This window comes from Ictidomys tridecemlineatus, chromosome 3 (assembly GCF_052094955.1).
Source record: "Ictidomys tridecemlineatus isolate mIctTri1 chromosome 3, mIctTri1.hap1, whole genome shotgun sequence".
Taxonomy (NCBI): Eukaryota; Metazoa; Chordata; class Mammalia; order Rodentia; family Sciuridae; genus Ictidomys; species Ictidomys tridecemlineatus.
The window spans coordinates 33,640,483-33,664,735 of NC_135479.1; the positions used below are offsets into that span (position 1 = coordinate 33,640,483).

Genomic DNA, 24,253 nt, shown 5'->3' on the forward strand with positions numbered 1-24,253 from the left:
ACTTGGAGAGAAAGCTGAAGAATTTAGCAACATTTTTGTGACTATTGCCATTTTTTCCTGTAGCTTTATTTTCACATAATTTCAAACCCATATTTTAAAAAAAGTCTCAATAGGGGCTGGGGTTTTACCGCAGTGGTAGAGCGCTTGCCTTGCATGCTTGAGGCTCTGGGTTCGATCCTGAACACCACATAAAATAAATAAAGAAATTGTGTCCATCTACAAATTAAAAAAAAAAAAAAAAAAAGGAGTCTCAATAGTACAAAAAACTCTCATATACCCCTCACCTAGATTCTCCAGATGATATCAGATTTTTACCACTCTTTGTTTTATCTTCCTCTATGTATGTATACACACACACTCATATGCACTTATGTAATTTTTTTCTTTTTGTGGTGCTGGGGATCAAACATAGGGCATTATTATTATTATTGTTATTATTATTGTTATTATTATTATTATTATTTTAGTACCTGGGATTGAATCCAGGAGCACTTAGCTAGTGAACCACATTCCCAGTCCTTTTTGTATTTTTCTGTTTAGAGACAGGGTCCCAGTAAATGGCCTAGGGCCTTGATATGTTGCTGAGGCTGGCTATTTTTGGAGGGGGAGGGGCACCTGGCCTTGAACCCTGAGGCACTCTACCACTGAGCCACATCTCCAACCCTATTTTGTATTTTATTTAAGACAAGATTTCACTGTGTTGCTTAGGGTCTTCCTAAATTGCTGAGGCTAGCTTTGAATTCAAGATCCTCCTGCCTCAGCCTCCCAAGCTTCTGGGATTACAGGCATGGGCCACCTTGCCCGGCTTGTGGCTGGCTTTGAACTCATAATACTCTTGCCTCATCCTCCCTAGCCACTGGGGTTATATGTGTGTGCCCCCAGGCAAGGCAAACTCAGGGCCTTACGCATACCAGGCAAGCACTCTACTACTGAACCACATCCCCAGCACTAGTTACATAAGTTTTGAACTGTTTAAGAATATCGTAGACATGGTTTCCCTTTACCTCTAAAACTTCAGTGTTTATTTTCTAAAATCAAGAACAGTGTCTTACATGACTATACTAAAATTATCAAAAAATAGGAAATTAAAATGGATACATAATCTCTTTCTTTAGTAGTCTAAGTTAGAATAGTTATTCAGTCTTTCTTTGTCTCTCATGATATTTACATTAAAAAAAAATTATTTGTAGTTGTAGATAGACAGCATACCTTTATTTTATTTGTTTATTTTTATGTGGTGCTAAGGATTGAACCCAGTGCCTCACATGTGCAAGGCAAGTGCTCTGCCACTGAGCTACAGTCCCAGCCCAATGTTTACAGTTTTTAAGCATATAGGCCAGTTACTTTGTAGAATGGGTCAATTTAGTTTTTTGTTGTTGTTGTTGTTGTTTGTAGTTGTTGATGGACAAAATAACTTTATTTTATGTGGTACTACCAGGATCAAACCCAGTGCCTCACACATGCTAGGCAAGCACTCTCCCACTGAGCTATCCAGCCCTCAATTTGGGTTTATTTGATGTTTCTGTAGGATTAATTAATTAATTAATTAATTAATTTTTTGATACCAGGGATTGAACCCAGAGGCACTTAACCACTGAGCCACATCCCCAGCCCTTTTTTTTTTTTTTTTTTTTTTTTTTTTTTTTAAAGAGAGACTGAGAGAGGAGACAGAGAGTGAGAGAGAGAGAGAATTTTTAACATTTATTTTTCAGTTCTCGGCGGACACAACATCTTTGTTGGTATGTGGTGCTGAGGATCGAACCCGGGCCGCACGCATGCCAGGCGAGCGCACTACCGCTTGAGCCACATCCCCAGCCCCCCCAGCCCTTTTTAATATTTTATTTAGAGACGGGGTCTCACTGAGTTGGTCTCATTAAATTGCTGAGTCTGGCTTTGAACTCAAAAATCTTCCCTGCCTCAGCCTCCTGAGCTGCTGGGATTACAGGTATGCACCACTGCACCCGGCTCCCTCTTTTTTTTATTTTGAGACAGGGTTTCACTGAGTTGTTTAGAGCCTTACTAAGTTACTGAGGCTGATTTTGAACTATCAGTCTTCAGCCTCAAACTTGAGGGATTGATGGGATTACATGTGTGCAATACCATGCCTGGCTATGTTATGCATTTTTGGCAGGACCATTAGAGTGATATCATGTCTTTCTCAGTGCATCAGATATTTATATCTTTTTTTAAAATATTTATTTTTTAGTTGTAGTTGGACATAATACCTTATTTTTTTTATTTATTTTTATGTGATACTGAGGATTGAACCCAGGGCCGTGCACCTGCTGGGCGAGTGCTCTGCTACTGATCCAAAACTCCAGCCCTGATGTTTATATCTTTGCCCCATTACTAATAATTTTGTTCACTTTGGTCATACATGTAAGGTGGTTTCTGCTGTTTGGTTTTTGTTTTTGTTTTGGTACTGGATATTGAACTCAGGGGCACTTTACCACATCCCTAGTTCTTTATTTTATTTTATTTTGAGGCAGGATCTCACTAAATTGCAGAGGTTGGCCTGGAACTTTCTATCCTCTTGCCTCATCCTCCTGAGTCTCTGGATAAGTATCTTTTAAGGACATACTTTGAAATTATTTAAATTTACATCTCTCATCGAGTTTTCATGTTCACTTTTGGGGTGGGGGTGGTAATGGGAATTAAACCCAGGGGTGTTTACCATTAAGTTACATCCACAGACCTTTTTCGAGACAGGGTCTTGCTACATTGCTAGGCTGATCCTTTTGCTTTAGTCTCCTGGGTTGCTGAGATTACAGGCATGCACCTCTGCACCTAGCCATCCATTGATTTTTACCTATAATAATTAATTGTAATGTTTACCAAGTGATTTTTTTTCCTTATTCTATCATGTCTCTTTCATTTATTATTTGGCATCCTACTGTAATAAAATTTTATTATTTATTTACCTCACTACGGTCTCATGGATTTTAAGATTATTTGGTAGAATATAGTCCTTTATTATTTATTTTCATACTCAAATTATGCCATATTTTACAAGGCCACTGCAGTGTTGTTTCAATTTATTTAAGTATTCTGAAAATATGGAATACTACTACTATTCACTAAAATTAATGAGGGTAGCTTAATAGTATACTAATGTCTTTCTACTTATGGATAAAATGTTAAAGAGGATTTTTTTTTTTTTTTTTTTTTTTTTTTTTTTTTTTTTTTTTTTTTAAAGAAAGAGTGAGAGAGAGGGGGGCACAGAGAGAGAGAGAGAGAATTTTAACATTTATTTATTTTTTCTTAATTCTCGGCGGACACAACATCATTGTTGGTATGTGGTGCTGCTGGGGATCGAACCCGGGCCGCACGCATGCTAGGCGAGCGCGCTACCACTTGAGCCACATCCCCAGCCCCCTTAAAGAGGATTTAATCAAGATTTTTTTTTTCAAGTCTGATATCGACATATATTTGGAAGTTTGTATATGTAAAACGTAGAATTCTAAGTGTATTCTACTTTTAAACTTACATGTTTCACGTTTCAGGGCTGAGGTTGTGGCTTAGTGATAGAGCACTCACCAGCACAGGTGAAGCACTGAGTTCAATCTTCAGCACCACATTAAAATAAATAAATAAATAAAAAGTATAGTGTCTACCAACAACTAAAAAAATTTAAAAAAAATTTTAAAAAACCTTATATGTTTCATAGAAGAATATGAATACTGCCAGAAATAGATTCCTGCAGACTTCATTTTAAAACCTATAATTTTTAGGTTCAGTGTTTTATTTTTAAAGATTTTATTTTTAATCATGGTTAAAAGGAAAGCAAAAACTTTCTCATTAGTAGTGGATTGGAATTAAAGACGGTTTTGTTTCTAATGTCTTTACCTTTCCTTCACAGGAGGAGAACTATTTATGCAGTTAGAAAGAGAGGGAATATTTATGGAAGACACAGCTTGGTAAGTGAAATTTTGTGGTTGCATGGATTTAGATGATGATTCACATCATTAAAAGCAAAGCCCCATTCCTACTGTGGGCAGCCACATGATTCAATAAATTGATCTGGAGCCAGTCAGTAACTCAGAACCTCAAGGGGGAGAACTAGCTCTGGGACCTGGCAGCTATTGGAGGTCACATCATTCCTTTGCCCCCAGGCCTTGGGTGGACGGCTCTTCACACCAGTTGTTCCTAACAGAATCATTCTCATTGCGACTTTCTTTCCTTGAATTGGTAAGCTGCCTGCCTTGGCTGTGGGTGAGTGTGGTTTTCCAGTGAAACTTTATGTGTGGAACAGTGGAAAGTATCAGAAATCATCTCCTCTTTTTTTTAGACTTTCCAGTTCCCAAGGTGCAATCTTAGGGAGGTGATAAGCCTGCACATATCATCTGTGGATTGGTTATGTAGCCAGAATGGGATCTACCCTCCTATTCGTAAGATGGCATCTGCTTCAAATTAAAAATATACACATCCTTTTGTGAAGCGACAGTATTGGGTAACAATAAATCAGTTTAATCCTACACATTAATTGAATAGAAAACAACACTTAAATGTTTTTTCTACCTTAATTACCAAACTGCATTCCATTGTTTAATTTCAGGCCTTTTCTAACACAGAAGCTGCATTTAAGAGCCTTAGGGATGAAGTGCCCTTTTTTGGAGGAGGCTCTCTGAGCCATGTTGGAGGCTGTATTTGTGGTCGTGCTGGCTGTGAAACTGCCTCAGTCCTCTAGGACACACCCTCTCCATCCTGGAGTAATCTGCAGGATTGCAACCTTGTTATGCAGCCAGTATTGCAGTGCCTTGTGCTTTTCGAATCCAGACAGGGTTGATTCAGCCCTTTATTCTTTTGAGGTAGATAAATTTGAGTGTAACACAGTTTATAGTTGTGGGCTGGCTGGCAAGAGGGAGGGCAGGTACTGTGGGCATCTGTCTATAAATATACAGTTGTATTAAATAAGGGATGAATGGGTTTTAAGGGTCAGATTATAAGGTAACTTTTAAAATCAAGACTTGATCTCTGAGAAAAAAGTTCCTGTTTCCTGTGGGATTTTAAAGTTGAGGGTGGGTGGGAGGAATTTGCTTTGATCTGAATGACTGTTGACCTAATTCCTACACAGAACAGAACATGATCAGTGACAGTTTAGTATATCCTGAATATCTTTGCATTTTTAGCAGTATATTCTAATGGCAAAATAAAAAGGTTTTATAATTTCACTAAAATGAGTGAAACATAAATGTCCCATGCCTTTGGCAGCATCCTATGCCATCTCTTTTCCACATACATCCCCTCACCCCTCTAATTTGGTCTTTGGTGCATGTCTGTTTCTTTCAAGGAATTTTGCTCCATACATAAACTGCATTGGGTAGATTACTCTTTTAATTTTATTAAATCATTTTTGTTTCCAGCTTTTACTTGGCAGAAATCTCCATGGCTTTGGGGCATTTACATCAAAAGGGAATCATCTACAGAGACCTGAAGCCGGAGAACATCATGCTTAATCACCAAGGTGGAGATATATTATAAATAGTTCTGCAGTAAATAATCATCTTAAAATTCTCCCACATGGGTCATGTCCATTTTCAAAGTCCCAATATCATCTTTTATTTTGCATTTTCTTCCTTGGAATTTGTAGCATAATCATAGTTGATGTCTAAGTATTTAGGTAGTTAGGGTAGATGAGAGTAAAGGAAGTTGAAGCTAATAGCCCCTCTTTTTTGGTGGCACATGGGGATTGAACTCAGGGTATCCTACAACCAAGTTACATTCTCAGCCTTTTTTTATGTTTGGGGCGCAGTTTTTTGGTAAATTGTTGAGGCTGGCCTCAAACTTGCAATCCTCCTGACTCAACCTTCAGAGTCCCTGGGATTATTGCCTGACATGGGATTATTGCCACCATGCCTGACAGGAGCTACTCTTTTCTTTCTTTTTTTGGGGGGGTGGGAGTGGGGGGTATAGGATTGAACACAGGGGTACTTAACCACTAAGCCACATCCCCAGCCAAGGAGCTACTTTTTATAGCTTTTCTTTTCTTTTTAAATCTGTATGTTGTGTTGTGAAAATAATATTAGAAGCCGTACTTTTGTTTCTGGTGTAGTGGTACTAGGGATTGAATCTAAGGGCACTCCACCACTGAGCTAGACCCCCAGCCTTTATTTATTTATTTTAGTACTGAGGATTTAACCCAAGGGCACTTTACCTTTTTTTATTTTTTTAATTTGAGACAGGGTTTCACTAAGTTTCTGAGAGTCTTGCTAAGTAGCTGAGGCTGGCCTGGAACTTGAGATCCTCTTGCCTTAGCCTCCTGAGTTGTTGGGATTACTGATGTGTGCCACCACACAGGACTCCCAACCATTGTTAATTATTTTTTAAAAAATTTTTAAAAATATATTTTTTTAGCTGTTGAAGGACCTTTATTTTATTTATTTGTTTATACATGAGAATTGTTTAATTTATTTAATTGTTTTTAATTTATTTATTTGTTTATACAATGAGAATTGAACCCAGTGCGTCACACATGCTAGGGAAGTGCTCCACAACTAAGCCACAACCCCAGCCCACTATTTATTTTTATTTTGTGCCAGGTCTTAGTAAATTGTTGAGGCTGGCATCGAACTTGTTGTCCTCCTGCCTCAGGCTCCTGAGTTGCTGAGATTATAGGTGTGTACCACCATGCTCAGCTGGAAGTAACATTTTTATGATAATTTTTTCTAATGCTGGAAAAAGGAAAGAATTGAAATTGAACCAAAGTATGTGATAGAGCCTTGGAAATAAAATGTTTAGTAAGCATCAGTTAATTCTTGTTGTTTTGTTACAACAAATATAAGCATCAAGAGACTAATATTCTTTACAGCTGTAGGCATATCAAAGTGATCCTTGACTACAACTGCATGATACTATAGATAACTCAATTTATTCTGTAGTCATCTGGGTTGGGTAGACTTGGCAGTTCACTCACACTCCAAAGGAGGAAGCAGCAGACCAGAGTACCTAAGGGAGCTGGCAGAAGCTTCTGATCTTAAATGTCTACAAAATTATCCATGAGATAGTTAACTGTTTCAGATTTTTGGGCACAAAATGGTGCATGGACAACTAGTATCAATATAAATGTTCCAAATAGTGCTGCTTTTTTTTTTTTTTTTTTTTTTTAGAGAAATGATAGTTAACTAAGCACATCATGAGAATCAGTATCTTTACCTTTCTCCCACTTCCCATCAGCCCCTATCCCCAAAATTGGATTCTGATTCTATAATTCTAAGGCAAAGGATAAAATAGGGAAGTGATGAAATGGTAAAATTCTTTGATCCATGAGTTTGAGTACATCAGGTGGTTCTATGAAAATAAAGTCCATAATTATCTTCTATATCATTATATAGTATATATCTGCTTTGGAATTAATAGGCTACTACCTTTTCTTTTCTCTGAAATGAACCTAGAATATCAGGGCCCCTGGTGTTGATCAAATGACAATTCAGTAAAGCTAAACTTGAACTAAAATGGTCTTTGTGAAAGGTGGAACTCTACTTTCTGGAGCAGAGACGATTATCCATGCCAAATTTATTTATTTATTTATTTATAGTTTTTAGTTATAGGTGGATGCAATATCTTTATTTTATTTTTATGTGGTGCTGAGGATTGAATCCAGTGCCTCATGCATGGTAGGAGAGCCCTCTACCTCTGAGCCACAACTCCAGCCCTCCCATGCCAATTTTAATTCTTCCCCCTAACTAATAATTTGACAGTAAGTCATTTCATTTCTTTAACTGGAAGCATTTGGCAGAGAAATTATGTTATAATGACTTTTTGAGATCATTTTAAGAACTCTCAAGTTCATTGTGATATAGCTTTATCACTTTATCACAATGAACTTGACAGCTCCACCCATAACTTTCATTTAAAAGGTACAGAATATGTTTGTTAGGTTCTGTGAACTTAAACTAGACTTCAGAAAGAGGCTTTCCTAATACTTTCCTTTTTTCATAATGGAAGAGGACTCTACATATAGGTAAAGGCAGAACCTTAGACAAGCTCTTCCACTTCTTCTGTTTTATCTTTACTAGATTATATCATTGGCAAAAAAATGATTCTGTCCTAACCTTAAAGAATTAGCACTCCACCTTATGAGTAGCACCTAATTAGTTCTTGATATTGTCAAGGTGAAGGCAAGGAAAAGTTAAATGGATAGATTTTCTTGTCTTGTATGATATGTTCAAACACTGCATATACTTAAAGCTCTCAGAATAATCATGTTTTAATCTTTTATTGTAGGTCATGTGAAATTAACAGACTTTGGACTATGCAAAGAATCTATTCATGATGGAACAGTCACACACACATTTTGTGGAACAATAGAATACATGTGAGCTGCATGTTAAAAGAAAATATAACTGGTTTGGGGGTAATATCTAACTTTTACATGATTTAAGTAATAGTGAGTTAGTTTTCTATAGTATCATTGACTTTTATATTGTTTTTAAAATTGTAATTCAGATAATATGCAAATGGGTGAATTTTTAGGCTTTTGTTTTTCTCATTATAGGGCCCCTGAAATCTTGATGAGAAGTGGCCACAATCGTGCTGTGGATTGGTGGAGTTTGGGAGCATTAATGTATGACATGCTGACTGGAGCAGTAGGTGCACAGTTAAAAGTTGCATGTATTAAGATCTGTGTCAAATAGTTATTAAACCACTACAGCAAGAGGCCTTCCCTTTACTTACAGAAAATGTCATAAGTAAAGTTATTTTCAAACCCAAAGATTTGTTTATCAGTAGTTTAACACTTGTAATGTTTTATGATTATATAGGATTCTTTTTTTTTTTTTTTCCTTGGTACTGGGAATTGAACTCAGGGGTGTTTTACCACTGAGCTACACTCTCAGTCCTTTTATTGTTTTTATTTTATTTTGAGACAGGTTCTCACCAAGTTTCTGAGGTTCATGTTAAGTTGCTTGGCAGGCTCCCAAGTTGCTAGGATTACAAGCATGCACCACTGAACCCATCAGGATTTCATGCCTTTTTTTTTTTTGGTACCAGGGATTGAACCCAAGGGTACTTAACCACTGAGTCATATCCTCAGCCCCTTTTTAAAATTTTTTACTTCAAGACGGGATCTCACTAGGTTGCTTATAGCCTCGCTAAGTTGCTGGGCTTGGGCTGGCTTTGAACCTGTGATCCTCCTGCCTCAGCCTTCTGAGTTACTGGGATTACAGCATACTCTACCATGCCCTACTGGATTCCACACGTTTTAAAAAACATTTTTATTTAAATGATTTATGTCATGGCAATCCCATGAAATAGATGTAAGATTATCTAATGAGTTATTTTAGAAAAGGAGGAATGAAAGCATAAAATTCTATGCTCATTGCTAATCACATGGCAAGTTAACAGAAGAAACCCAGTCTTCCATACTGGGCATTGATATTTCTTCAATACCATTGCTTTAAAACTACAGGTCTTTAGTAGTTAGCTTATTTCATGACATATATTTTTGATCAATACAAATGATTGATTGATTTAAGAAATGGATAATATCATTTAATATTTTTTGTATGCTAATTTTTCTCATTCTTTTCTACTTTTAGCCTCCATTCACTGGGGAAAATAGAAAGAAAACAATTGACAAAATCCTCAAATGTAAACTCAATTTGCCTCCCTACCTCACACAAGAAGCCAGAGATTTGCTTAAAAAGGTAGGGTTTTTTAAATTTTATTATTTTGTAATGCTAGGAATAAAACCTAGGGCCTCACACATGCTGGGCAAGTGCTGTACCACTGAACCATATCCCTAATCCATGGGTAGAGTTCTTTTTTTTTTTTTTTTTTTAATTAGTTACACATGACAGTACAATGATCTTGACATTTGAATCAAATGGGGTATAATTTCTCATTTTTCTGATTGTACAGGTTGCAGAATCACATTGGTCATACAGTCACCTATATACAAACAACAATAATAATGTCTATTTTATTCTGCTGCCCTTCCTATCATGGGTAGAGTTCTTAAAAAGGCAAACTATAAACCTCAATAACTAGAATTATAGTTAACTAGTTAGGATTTGTCACATATTTTGAATAAAAAATCATACATAAATATTGAACCAAAAAGCCTGAAGTTTTTGAAAATAAAGAACAAATTTAAAGGTTTAATTTTTGTTCTCAAACAATATTTGTTAGTTATGAATAAATTACATTTGCTCAAGGCAAAATAGAAAACAGATTCTAAAAAGAAAAAAGCATTCAATTTAAGTAAGTTTCTTCATTAGTACTTTTTTCCTCCCTAAAGCTGCTGAAAAGAAATGCTGCTTCTCGACTTGGAGCTGGTCCTGGGGACGCTGGAGAAGTTCAAGTAGGGATTGGCATGTTTGATGTTTTGGGAGAAGATGATGCCTAATTTTATTTATGTGTGAGGTTGAATGTAGTTGCTTATCAGTTTAGCTTATTTTGTGACTTATAACTTCAAAAAGGTGGTTTATTTGTCATTTCTGTAAAGTCTAATCCCCTTGACTTTTTCTGTTCTTTTTTCCTAGGCTCATCCATTCTTCCGACATATTAATTGGGAAGAACTTCTGGCTCGGAAGGTGGAGCCTCCCTTTAAACCTCTGTTGGTATGTATATATGAAAGCATATACTTTGAGGGATCTGGTACTTTTTTAGGGTAAGAAAAAAGTTTCAGAACAGTCAGAAACATTACATTTATTAAATTTCAAAGGCACATTGATCTGTCCTCTCTTTTTAGAATTTTTGTATTATCTTTTTAAGAACTAATGCCGGTTGGCATTCAATGACTTTATTAGTTATTTTAAAGTTGATTTTAATATTTCAAGATGATGGGACTTGCTGGGCATGGTAGCACACACTTGTAATCTCAGTGGCTTGGGAGGCTGAGGCAGGAGGATTTCAAGTTTGAGATCAGCCTCAGTAACTTAGCAAGGCCCTGTCTCAAAAATCAAAAGGGCTGGGGATGTTGCTCAGAGGTAAAGCACCCCTATGTTCAGTCCCCAGTACCAAAAAAAAAAAAAAAAAAACGGTTGGGACTTTTTTATTTTTCCTTTTTTGCTTTATTTGGTTTTGCTTAATTAAACCCCATTTTAAATATGATTCTCTGGGAACATTTTCTTCAAAATATAGAATATGTATGAATTATTTTTCTAACTTTACCATAAAAAAAATGCCACAAAGTGGGTGGTTTGACAGAAATTTATTTTTCTGTTGATCTGGAAGCCACAAGTCTGAGATCAAGTTGGCAGGATTGACTCATTATGAGCAAGACTGTACCTTGTCTCCCTATGCTGGCAATCTTTGTCATTGTTTGGCTTTTAGGCACATCACCTGGATTTATTTGTCTATATAATCAAATGATGTTCTACCTGTGTGCATATCTGTGCCTAGATTTCTCTTTTTTTATAAGGACAGCAATCATATTGGATTAGGGTCCCTTCCTCATCTTTACTGATAACATTCTACAACAGCCCTTATCAGATAAGGTCACATTCTGAAGAACTGGGGGTTAGAACTTCAGCATATGAATTTAGGGATAGTACACAATTCAATTGATAATAATATGCTGATATATAAATGAGTATTTGTTCTTTCCTCCTACCTCAGAACCTGAAAAAAATGATAGTTTTTTTTCTGTTTCTTGGGATGTAGGTGAAGGAAGAGGAGGAAGATAATGATGATGATGATGATGATGATGATGATGATGATGATGATGATGATAATGATGATTTGGTTATAAAGCACAAGTTGACCTGCTTTAAAATGTTGGCATGTACAATTGTAAGGAGAAAAATCAACTAACATGCTTCCTGCCCAGAATCAAAGTGTTCAGTTTGTTTAAGCATAAACATGAACATGACCACTATGCTATCATCACACCTAAAAAGTTAATAATTTCCCCAGTTGTTTCCTTTTATTTTTTTAATCCTATTAGCTTCTTTAATAAGGTTTCAATCACAGTCTATACATAGTTTGCTGTTTCTTTTATAGATAGCCCCCTTGGGGATTTATTGAAGAAACTCTTCATCCTCATGGCATCATTGACCATGTTCATGATTCCTGTATTTTTTTTTTTTTTTTTTTAGTTATAAATGGACTCAATACCAGTATTTATGTGGTGCTGAGGATTGAACCCAGTGCCTCACGAATGCTAGGCGAGCACTCTACCACTGAACCCCAGCCCCAGCCCAGTTTCCTGTATTTTCAAAAACTGATTGTTAGATTTAGGTGCTTGATCTGATTTAGATTAAACTCTTGGTATTATATGTTTTGATAAGGAGGCCTATTGTGTAGTTGTATTTTTTCCAGTGATCTTTGATTAATGCCTATGTCATTATTTCTTTTTTTTTTTTTTTTTTTTTTTTTTTAAAGAGAGAGTGAGAGAGAGGGGGACAGAGAGAGAGAGAGAATTTTAACATTTATTTATTTTTTCTTAGTTCTCGGCGGACACAACATCTTTGTTGGTATGTGGTGCTGCTGAGGATCGAACCCGGGCCGCACGCATGCTAGGCGAGCGCGCTACCGCTTGAGCCACCTCCCCAGCCCTGTCATTATTTCTTAACCAAGGGTAATTTTTGGTGGTGGGTACTTGGGATAGAACCCAGTGTGCTCTACCCCTGAGCTACACTCCATACCCTTTTTATTTATTTTGAGACAGGGTTTGCTAAGTTACCAAGTTTGGCCTTGAATTTGAAATTCTCCTACATCAGCCTCCAGAGTCATTGGGAATACAGGCGTGCACCACCATTCCCATGCCAGTGGCAATTTGGCAATGTCTAGAAACATTTTGTTTGTCACAGTTTGAAGGAGAGGATAATAACTAGTACATGGGGGCTAGAATAGGACAGCCCCCAATAACAAAGATTTTTCAAGCCCAAAATGTCAATAGTGTTGAGACTGAGAAAAGTCTAGCATAGTTCCATGATTACATTAATGGTTTGCAAAATGGTCTGTTCTTTTATGTTTATTTTTTATTCCCTGGAACTTTTCTTTTTGGGGGTGAGAGGATTCTGGGGATTGAACTCAGGAGCACTCGACCACTGGGCCCCATCTCCAGCCCTATTTTATATTTTATTTAGAAACAGGATATTACTGAGTTGCTTAGTGACTCACCATTGCTGAGGATGGCTTTGAACTTGTGATCCTCCAGCTTCAGCCTCCCAAGCTACTGGGATTACAGATGTGCACCACATCACCTGGCTGGAATTTTTCTTTCTTTTTTTTTTTAATTTGTTGTTTTTAGGTATACATGACAGTAATGTGTATTTTGTGTTGTTGTTTTTTTTTTTAAGAGAGAGTGAGAGACAGTGAGAGAGAGGGAGAGAGAGAGAGAATTTTAATATTTATTTTTTAGTATTTGGCAGACACAACATCTTTGTTTGTATGTGGTGCTGAGGATCGAACCCGGGCCGCACGCGTGCCAGACGAGCGCGCTACTGCTTGAGCCACATCCCCAGTCCCGTGTATTTTGACATATTATGCATATATGGAGTTACAACCCATTCCAATTGGTATCACATTCTTGTGGTTGTATGTGATGTGGAGTTACACTGGTCATGTATTTATATATTGGAATTTTTCAATAAAAAGAGACTCTCATCATTTGTTTGGTTACCCAAGGTGCAGTTCATACAGGAGAGACAGGATTGATTCTTTCTCAGTTTTCAAAATAATGAATTAGTTCCCTAGCATCTTCCTGAACTTGACTTGAATTAAAAAAAAAAAAAATTAGTATCATGAATCCATGCATTTTAACATATTTGCATTTCAATACATTGTAGTTTATTGATGCTAACTTTTCCAATTTTTATTTGACATGACTACATTCTCTGCTATTGCTCTAGAGAGCAAAACAAGGAAATTGATATTCTGTGTATATCTTGTACATTTTCTTCCCTACACCTGGAATTAGCCATTTCTCCAAGGAGTGCTCATTCTTCCTCCTAGTGGAAAGTGGAGACATTGGGCTCTAAGAGTTCTCAATATTACTAGGTTAACCATTGTTACTATGTTTTGATGTCTTTCTTTAGAAATATATTTTGTGAATAAGGTTATTGTTGTAATCTTTTAGTATTAAATCAAATTTTCTGAATTGATATTTATTTTCTTTGTAAGAGTCCATCATAGAATTAAAAGAAATTCAAAGATAATTAAGATGCAGCGGGGCTTCTTGGTAGTTACAACTTTGGTGTACTAGAACATATGGAGAAATGACTTCTGAAGTCACAAAGCATATTCATTGTAGATCATACCTTACTCTTTAGGACTTCACCTAGAGCCTGTTAAGCCTACTGTAATGTATATTCTCACTTATTGCCAATGATAAATAGGAGAAAAGATAGGCCTGAGTCTAAGAGATTGAATGTTCAGTCTATTATAAAAGTCTAACTATATTAGGAAATAGAGAATGAATTAAAGAAATATATCTGATGGTTAGCACATAGATGATACTATTCTTTCATGAGAAAATATTCTCATGCTGTGTAGACTTATTTTTGCTTCTTGAAAACTATAAAGGAGTGAAATAAGCTGTGAAAGGAAACTTTATTATTTATTTATGTTTGGTAGTGCTAGAGATTGAATCTAGGGCCTCTAGTATGCTAAGCAAGCACTGTACTATTGAACTCCATCCTCAGCCCCTAACTGGAGCATCTTACAGGTGTGGCTTTACTCTTCTCTAATAGTCTTTTAGGGGCTGGGGATATAGCTCAGTTGGAGAGTGCCTGCCATGCATTTACAAGGCCCTGGGTTCAATCCCCAGCACCACAAAAAAAAAAAAAAAAAAAAAGTCTAGATTCATTACAAACCTGCCAATAGTCAGCTAAGCAAATTTTCTGAATCTCAACAGGGATTTAGCCAGTGGACTAGACAGAATTGAAGATTTCTAAGAGGGAAAGGGAAAAATTAATATTTACATATTTAATAGGAATGATAACTATATATTAGAATCTATTTCAATGTATATGTAGAATGTGAAGATGTAATTTGACTGTTGATACTTTCCAACTGCATTTTTTCTTTAGTCTGTGCCAAAAACTATTCTGATATTTTATTACAGTCAACCCCGGCGAAAAGAGCTTTTTGTACAGCTTGCAACAAACACAGTTGGTTGACATATGTAATATACTGTTCATCATTTTCTAATTCTTTTGTTTTCATAAAGCAATCCGAAGAGGATGTGAGTCAGTTTGATTCGAAGTTTACACGTCAGACACCTGTTGACAGCCCAGATGACTCAACTCTCAGTGAAAGTGCCAACCAGGTCTTTCTGGTAAGTAAAAAAAATTTCCATGTGGCCATGGGAAATTTAAATAGAAGGATTTTTTTTTTTTTTTTTTTTGTTTTTTTTAAAAGAGAGAGAGATAGAGAATTTTTTTTTTTTTAATATTTATTTTTTAGTTCTCGGCGGACATATCATCTTTGTTGGTATGTGGTACTGAGGATCGAACCCGGGCCGCATGCATGCCAGGCGTGCGCGCTACCGCTTGAGCCACATCCCCAGCCCCGAAGGATGGGTTTTTTTTTTTTTTTTTCAAGTTGTTGATGACCTTTATTATTTATTTATTTGCTTACTTATTTATTTATATGCAGTGCTGAGAGTCAAACCCAGTGCCTCATACATACTAGGCGAATGCTGAGCCACAATAACATTGGTACCTACAAAATTTATTTTGATAAGCTAACACTCCATTTTAGCAATTAAAGTGTGAATTGTGATTCTTTTCAATGTATGATTTCTTTTTTGGTTGAGCAACTGACTTAAAATGATGTTTGGCTTGGCACTGCAACCCAAAACCACACAGCCATTGCAAATGGGAAAAAAGCTTTTAATATTTTCCAGAACAGAAGTAGATTGCTGGTAGTCTTAACTAAGTCTGTAGGGGATCCATAATGTCAACTGTGAATATTTGACATCAGAATAGAGTATCATTTGTGGTAATAATTATTCTTTCATGTAGAAGTACTTAAATGTGCTATGCCCCCAACCACAAGATCTGTTTATGTTATTATTCTTTTTCCAGTACTGGGGATTAAACCCAGGGATGCTTTATCACTGAACTACATCCCCACCCTTTTTTATGTTTTTGTCTCGAGACAGGGTCTCACTGAGTTGCTTAGGCTGGCCTCAAATTCTCCTGCCTTAGCCTTCTGAGTTTCTGGGAATAGTTTTGTGCTACCATGCCTGACTTCCAGGACACACACATACACATCTGTCTCTTTTTTAATTAGAGCATTATAGTATAAATAGTAGCTAAGCTTATCCTGAATGCATGGAATCTGACCCACTCCTTCAGTCCTGATCCCTCCCCCCTCCCCCACTCTCCCACCCTACGCCCTTAATACATTGATCTTCCCTTATCCATCCTTCCCAAGATCTCTTTAAAAATTATTATTTTTTAATTTTTTTTATTATTAGTTGTTCAAAACATTACAAAGCTCTTGACATATCATATTTCATAAATTTGATTCAAGCAGATTATGAACTCCCATTTTTACCCCGTATACATATTGCAGATTCACATCGGTTCCACATCCACTTTTTTACATACTGCCATACTAGTGTCTGTGGTATTCTGCTGCCTTTCCTATCCTCTACTATCCCCCCTCCCCTCCCCTCCCCTCCCCTCCCATCTTCTCTCTCTACCCTATCTACTGTAATTCATTTCTCTCTTTTGTTTTTTTCCTTCCCCTGACTTCCTCTTATATATAATTTTGTATAACAATGAGGGTCTCCTTCCTTTACCATGCAATTTCCCTTCTCTCTCTTTTTCCCTCCCCCCTCTCGACCCTGTTTAATGGTGATCTTCTTCTCATGCTCTTCCTCCCTATTCTGTTCTTAGTTGCTCTCCTTATATCAAAGATGACATTTGGCATTTGTTTTTTAGGGATTGGCTAGCTTCACTTCGCATAATCTGCTCTGGTGCCATCCATTTCCCTGCAAATTCCATGATTTTGTCATTTTTTAGTGCAGAGTAATACTCCATTGTGTATAAATGCCACATTTTTTTTATCCATTCATCTATTGAAGGGCATCTAGGTTGGTTCCACAGTCTAGCTATTGTGAATTGTGCTGCTATGAACATCGATGTAGCAGTATCCCTATAGTACACTCTTTTAAGGTCTTCAGGGAATATTCTGAGAAGGGCAATAGCTGGGTCAAATGGTGGTTCCATTCCAGCTTTCCCAGGAATCTCCATACTGCTTTCCAAATTGGCCACAACAATTTACAGTCCCACCAGCAATGTACAAGTGTACCCTTTTCCCCACATCCTCGCCAGCACTTCTTTGACTTCATAATGGCTGCCAATCTTACTGTAGTGAGATGGTATCTTAGGGTGGTTTTGATTTGCATTTCTCTGACTGCTAGAGATGGTGAGTATTTTTTCATGTACTTGTTGATTGATTGTATGTCCTCCTCTAAGAAGTGTCTGTTCAGGTCCTTGGCCCATTTGCTGATTGGGTTATTTGTTATCTTATTGTTTAATTTTTTGAGTTCTTTGTATACTCTGGATATTAGGGCTCTATCTGAAGTGTGAGGAGTAAAAATTTGTTCCCATGATGTAGGCTCCCTATTTACCTCTCTTATTGTTTCTCTTGCTGAGAAAAAACTTTTTAGTTTAAGTAAGTCCCCTTTGTTGATTCTTTTTATTAACTCTTGTGCTATGGGTGTCCTATTAAGGAATTTGGAGCCCGACCCCACAATATATAGATTGAAGCCAACTTTTTCTTCTATCAGACGCAGAGTCTCTGATTTGATATCAAGCTCCTTGATCCATTTTGAGTTAACTTTTGTGCATGGCGAGAAAAGGGGATTCAGTTTCATTTTGTTGCATATGGATTTCCAGTTTTCCCAGCACCATTTGTTGAAGATGCTATCCTTCCTCCATTGCATGCTTTTAGCCCCTTTATCAAATATAAGATAGTTGTAACTTTGTGGATTAGTCTCTGTGTCCTCTATTCTGTACCATTGGTCCACCCGCCTGTTTTCTTTAAAAATTAATTTAAAAATAGGGCCTGCAGGTATACTCAGTGGTAGAGTCTGTGGGTAACATGTGAGGCTCTGTGTTCAATCTCCAGCACTGCCAGGGGGATAAAAAATTGATATCCCACCTACCTGAAGATTTTGTTTCTAGCAACTGCAGGTCATCAAAATTTAAATTCGATTGTAAGAGTCCGTCATAGAATTAAAAGAAATTCAAAGATAATTACGATGCAGTGGGGCTTCTTGGTAGTTACAACTTTGTACTAGAACATATAGAGAAATGACCTCTGAAGTCACAAAGCATATTTATTGCAGAATCATACCTTACTCTTTAGGACTTCACCTAGAGCCTGTTAAGCGTACTGTAATGTATATTCTCACTCATTGCCAATGATAATTAGTAGAAAAAATAGGCCTGAAACTGATTGTAAGAGATTGAACGTTCACAGCAAGGACAGTGGCAGCTGGTAGCCCAATAGCAAGGTCCAAGACAGAATTAAAGCTAATAAAATTGCATTTTGCCCTTTACAGTTGAGGGGTTTTGTAATGTCCATACTTGTTCACCAAAAAAAAAAAAAAAAAAAAAATCTGGGGCTGGGTATGTAGGAATGTTGGAGTGCTTGCCTAGCATGCATGAGGCCCTGTGGGTTTAATCCCTAGTACCACAAGGAAAAAAAAATCTTTCTAATCATTGTTGCAAAACCAGAACAATCACTCATGCCATGTCTGAAGATTTTAGTTTTACTGTGATCTAATGAAGAGAAATTGTTTTGGGAGTGATAATCTTGGTTGCTTATATGCATATGTCTGGAAACATGCATTTCCTTTGCATTTCTTTCAGTTTGTAATATCTTAATGTAACCTATATTTTTCCTATTTTCCTACTCCTAAAAATAGGGTAGAGTTTTTTTGTTTTTTTTAACCCAATGCCTTTATTTTTATGTGGTGCTGAGAATCTAACCCCGGTCCCGCCCCTGCCCATGCTAGGCGAGCACTCTACCGCTGAGCCACAATCCCAGCCCCAAGTAGAGTTTTGTTTGCTGGATTTTCCTTACTTTAAAAAATACACCTGGGCTGGAGTTGTTGCTCAGTGGTAGACCGCTCTCTTAACATGCATGAAACACTGGATTCGCTCCTCAGCACCACATAAAAATAAAAAAATAAAGGTATTGTGTCCACCTACAACTAAAAAGTAAATATTCTTCAAAAATACACTTATATTTTTTGCAGTGCTAAGGATTGAATCCAAGGCCTTGCCCATGTGAGGCAGGCACTCTTGAGAGTGCACAACTAGCCCAGCATTGGTGATTTTAGTTGTGCATTATTTTTTTTTTTTTTTAAATATTTATTTTTCAGTTCTTGGCGGACACAACATCTTTGTTGGTATGTGGTGCTGAGGATCGAACCCGGGTCACACGCATACCAGGCGAGCGCGCTACCGCTTGAGCCACATCCCCAGCCCCTAGTTGTGCATTATTGTATTGGTGTGTCAGAGACTAGACACCCATTTTCTTTTCTTTTTTTTTAAATATTTTTTTAATTGTAGATGGACACAATACCTTTATTTTATTTATTATTTTTATATGGTGCTGAGGATAGAACCCAGTGCCTCACACATGGTAGGCAAGCATTCTCCCACTGAGCTACAACCCTGGCCCTGGACACCCATTTTCTTGATGTATGTGTCAAAATGCCATTCTGTAGTTCACTGTTAACTGTCTTTCAGGGTTTTACATATGTGGCTCCATCTGTACTTGAAAGTGTGAAAGAAAAGTTTTCCTTTGAACCAAAAATTCGATCTCCACGAAGATTTATTGGCAGCCCACGAACACCTGTCAGGTATTTCAGACTGTTATTCTCAGGTTTTTTTGTTCGTTTGTTTTTTTCCTTAAACCTAGAAGAATATTGCTTAAGAAACTTATGTCAAGTAAAATAAATGAAAGTTTGTCATATTCTCTTTGGTTAATGTAATCACAGCATCTATGTCATCTCAAATTGCAAAGGACTAGTCTAACGATAGATCAGTTACACGCTAGTTTACGTTTCCCTCCTGAAAGTAAGCTGCTATGCTGGCAAATACCCTCTTACTCCATTCACTCAACATTTATTGTGCACCAGGAGCTGGGCTGCATGTTATATGTTTTTATAGTACATGTAACATGGGAATTGTCCCTGCCCTGATGGAGCTTACAATTTAGTGGGAGTCACAGTAACAAAGATGGAAATACATACAAAAATATGTAACTATCACTAGTGCCAAGTGCTATTTAAAAAAAAAAAAAAAAAAAGCTGGGTACAATGGTGCATTCCTGTAATCCCAGCAACTTTCAAGGCAGAGGATCACAAGTTTGAAGCCAGCCTCAGCAACCTGGGGAGACTGTCTCAAAGTTTAAAAGGGTGGGGGATGGTGGCTGAGAATGTAGCTCAGTGGTAAAATGCCCCTGGGTTCAATCCTTGTTACCTACCCCTCAAAAAAAAAAAAAAAAAAAAAAAAGTAGCAAACAGAGGAGACAACAAGGAGACTTCTACTTATAGGAATAAGAGAATGGCCTCCTGGTGAAGTAACATCTAGGAATAAAGAGCAAGAGCCAGCTATGCAAAAATAGGAGGTACAAAATGTTGCAGGCAAAAGAACAGCAAGTGAACAAGCCCAGAGGGAGAAAAAAAACTTGGCCTTTTCTTGGTGTTCTGGAGTGTGGTGAGTGAGGAGGAAAATGGCAGAAATTTGGAAAAGTGTTTTAATTTTAAATGCATTGGGAAGCTGTTTGAAGTAAGGGAGTAAAATTGTTTTAAAAATAAGGTCTGGAGATGTGGCTCAGTGGTAGAGTGCTTGCCTAGCCTGCACGAGACCGTGGGTTCGATCCTGACCACTGCAAAAACAAACAAAAAAACCTGCATATCTGTTTATCACTCAGGGACTTAGAGACCAGTTAGAACACTCCAGGAATTAGTCTAGGGAAAAGATGGTACAACCAAAATTTTTGCCTTCATTGCTAATCCACACAAAAATAAATTTAAATGAAAAAAGTGTTATTTGTGCCTCTCCCTTTAAATCTAAGGGAAATACTTCTTGTTGAGATGATCCTTGAGACAAATGAATGATAGCTCTTCCTTGTCTTAAAGCCCCGTCAAATTTTCTCCTGGGGATTTCTGGGCAAGAGGTGCTTCAGCCAGCACAGCAAATCCTCAGACGCCTGTGGAATACCCAATGGAAACAAGTGGAATAGAGCAGATGGATGTGACAATGAGTGGGGAAGCGTCAGCACCACTTCCAATACGACAGCCGAACTCCGGGCCATACAAAAAACAAGCTTTTCCCATGATCTCCAAACGGCCAGAGCACCTGCGAATGAATCTATGACAAAGCAATGCTTTAATTAATTTGAGGCAAAAACAAAAAAAGCAGGGGAAAAGGGATGTGTGAGCATCCTGCAAGATGAAACAAGAAGAATTAAAAATGACAGTCTCAAAGAGTCAGTGTCATTTCCTGGAATGCTTTGGACAAAGGAAAAACAAACATGGATTTTTAAAAATCAATCAATGGTGCAAAAAACAAAACAAAACAAAAAAACTTGAGCAAAATAGTATTTCAGAACTCTTAGGCACATCAATTAATTGGTTCCTAGCAACATCTCAACCTTATCAAGGATTTTCACGTTGATGGCTGGAAACTGACAGTATTAAGAATAGGATGTTGCTTCTGAATCACTGTCAAATTCTGATTGTGTTGGAGAAGGGTTTTCCTTTCATTAGGCAAAGTATGAAATTGCCTATAATACTTGCAACTAAGGACAAATTAGCATGCAAGCTTGGTCAAACTTTTTCCAGCAACATGGAATCAAAGACAAACTTATCAATTGATGTTTTACGTGCAAACAACCTGAATCTTTTTTTTATATAAATATATATTTTTCAAATAGATTTTTGATTCAGCTCATTATGGAAAACATCCCAAACTTTAAAATGCGAAATTATTGGTGGTGTGAAGAAAGCCAGACAGCTTGTTTCTTCTCTTGATGAAATAAAAAAAATGCAAATGAATCATTGTAAACCACAGCTGTGGCTCCTTTGAGGGCTTGGGGTGGACCTGGGGTTTATTTTTAGTAACCCAGCTGCAATACCTGTCTGTAATACTAGGAAAACAACAGCAACAATCTATTTAACCATTTCTACTTGCAGTACTGCTATGTGCTAAGCTTAACTGGAAGCCTTGGAATGGGCATAAATTGTATGTCCTACATTTCATCCTTGTACTGGGCCTGCATTGCACTGGAAAAAAGTCACCACCTGTTCTTATACCAGTATTTGGTTCAAGACACCAAATGTGTTCAGCCCATGGCTGAGGAAGGATGGAAGAGAGTCAGGATAAAATGCATACTGAGGGCAGCAAAATGGGGAAGATAGGAATATCCAGGGGAAGAGGGTGTTGCCATGGTCCACTCTCTGTCTAATCTCTTTATGGCAAATTGGTAAAATTTTAAGTTTTACTTCGTTTTACTGTTTTTGCTGTCTACCTTCTTTAACATTTTTTTCCTTAACAGTTTTAAAAAGGAAAAAAGGTCTAATTTTTTTCTCCTATACTGGGGCTACCTTTTTTGATTGTAAAAATACTTGATGGCCTTTTGATGAATGTCTTCCACAGTGAATAAGAAAACTTAGTGGCTTAATTTAGGGAACATGTTAACAGGACACTGTTTTTGAATTGTAACAAAATCTACATAAGTGATTTACAGGTACAAAGAATAAATAAAGGTGACTTTACCTTTCTTAAATACTTCCTGCCTTAAAGAGAGCATTTCCATGACTTTAGCTGGTCAAAGGGTTTAATATCTGCAGAGCTTTATAAAAATATATTTCAGCGCATACTGGTATAAGTAGATGATCATGCAGTTGAGTCTTACCACTTCTTTTTTGTTTGTCTTTTATAATGTATTCAGTCTGAGTGTCAAAGTCAATTTGTAATAGTTTGCAACCCTAGAATTTTTTTAAATAGATGCTGCTTGCTATGTTCTCCAAACCTTTTTGAGCCATAGGATCCAAGCCATAAAATTCTTTATGCGTGTTGAATTCAGTCAGAAAAGAGAAAAACTTTGCTTATTTAAATTGCAACTCAAGTGAGATGTGATGACAGTAAGCAAAAGAGAACCATGAAAAATGATTGGAAATATACCTTTCAATTGTGGCAATAATGAAAGAACTGATAAAAGTTCATCTTTGGACAGAAAACCATTAAAACAAACAAACAAACAAAAAAATCCCTGTACCCCACCCTCTTACTGCAGCAGCCTACTAAGAATTTTATAATTGTAACTGGTATAGAAGCTACATGATGATTAAGGGCAGAAATTGTACTTAAAATGTGCAGATCTTTGTTCTCTGACAATTGTGATGTCTGGAAAAAACAAATCCAAAAAGCTATGGTGACATGTATAGGTATTATTTCAGACTGTAAATGGCTTGTGCTACCCTGATAACTTGTTTTCAAATGTGTTTACTAACTGTAGTGTTGACTGCCTGACCAAATTCCAGTGAAACTTTTACACCAAAATATTCCTCCTCAGTCCTGTCTGCTAGTAACATGTGCACTGTGATTGGCTGGCTATAACACCCTATAGTTAATCTGTTTTCATAATTAGTAGTGCCAGCAATAGGGGCAAACACTGCAACTTTTTTGCATAAAAAGCATTAATTGCACACTTACCATCCACACAGATATTTAGTTTTTCTAACTTAACATTTATTAAGTGAAATTAATTTCCCATGCTGTGTCAAGTTTATTGAGAAATTGTGTTTCATAAGTGGATACCCCTACTATGACTGTGAAAACATGTCAAGTGTCACATTAGTGCCACAGACAGAAAGCACACACCTATGCAATATGGCGTACCCTATATTTATTTGTAAAAATTTAAGCATAGTTTAAAATATATGATGTCAATATTACTAGTCTTGAGTTTCTAAGATGGTTCTTTATGGTTATTCCAGGTAAGTGTATAAAAATGATTAAGTGCTTTTCTTTCATCACTTGATTATTTTCTTTACAATTAGCTATTATGGGATATTTTTTTATTTTATACATGCAGTTTTTTAATTAAAATGTAATCACCGAACTGAAGTTTACTAATTTGATTTTATAAGGTTTGTAGCATTACAGAATAACTAAACTGGGATTTGTAAACCAGCTGTGATTAACAATGTAAAGTATTAATTATTGAACTTGAACCAGATTTTTAGGAAAATTATGTTATTTATTTCTTTTTCCCCTTTATGGTCTTAAATAATTTGAATCTTTCAAGGATTTTTTCCATACTGTTTTGA

General features: G+C 36.8%; 1 protein-coding gene across 8 annotated transcripts in view; it reads left to right on the plus strand.

Annotated features, from left to right (window-relative positions):
• Rps6kb1 (ribosomal protein S6 kinase B1) overlaps positions 1-24,253 on the plus strand; it is a 113,256-nt gene that overhangs the window by 27,265 nt on the left and 61,738 nt on the right. For 3 of the 8 annotated variants that reach the window (XM_005321554.3, XM_021724059.3, XM_021724060.3), the window contains exons 6-15: positions 3,860-3,917; positions 5,364-5,464; positions 8,224-8,314; positions 8,495-8,585; positions 9,537-9,644; positions 10,238-10,300; positions 10,482-10,559; positions 15,116-15,223; positions 19,662-19,774; positions 21,059-21,986. In XM_005321554.3, the coding sequence (XP_005321611.1) occupies positions 3,860-3,917; positions 5,364-5,464; positions 8,224-8,314; positions 8,495-8,585; positions 9,537-9,644; positions 10,238-10,300; positions 10,482-10,559; positions 15,116-15,223; positions 19,662-19,774; positions 21,059-21,296 (1,049 nt within the window). In that variant the 3' untranslated portion in view covers positions 21,297-21,986. Of the gene's footprint in view, positions 1-3,859; positions 3,918-5,363; positions 5,465-8,223; positions 8,315-8,494; positions 8,586-9,536; positions 9,645-10,237; positions 10,301-10,481; positions 10,560-15,115; positions 15,224-19,661; positions 19,775-20,994; positions 21,987-24,253 lie in introns of those variants that run through there. The other 5 variants (XR_013436168.1, XM_078042353.1, XM_078042352.1 and 2 more) reach the window with 3 other exon arrangements.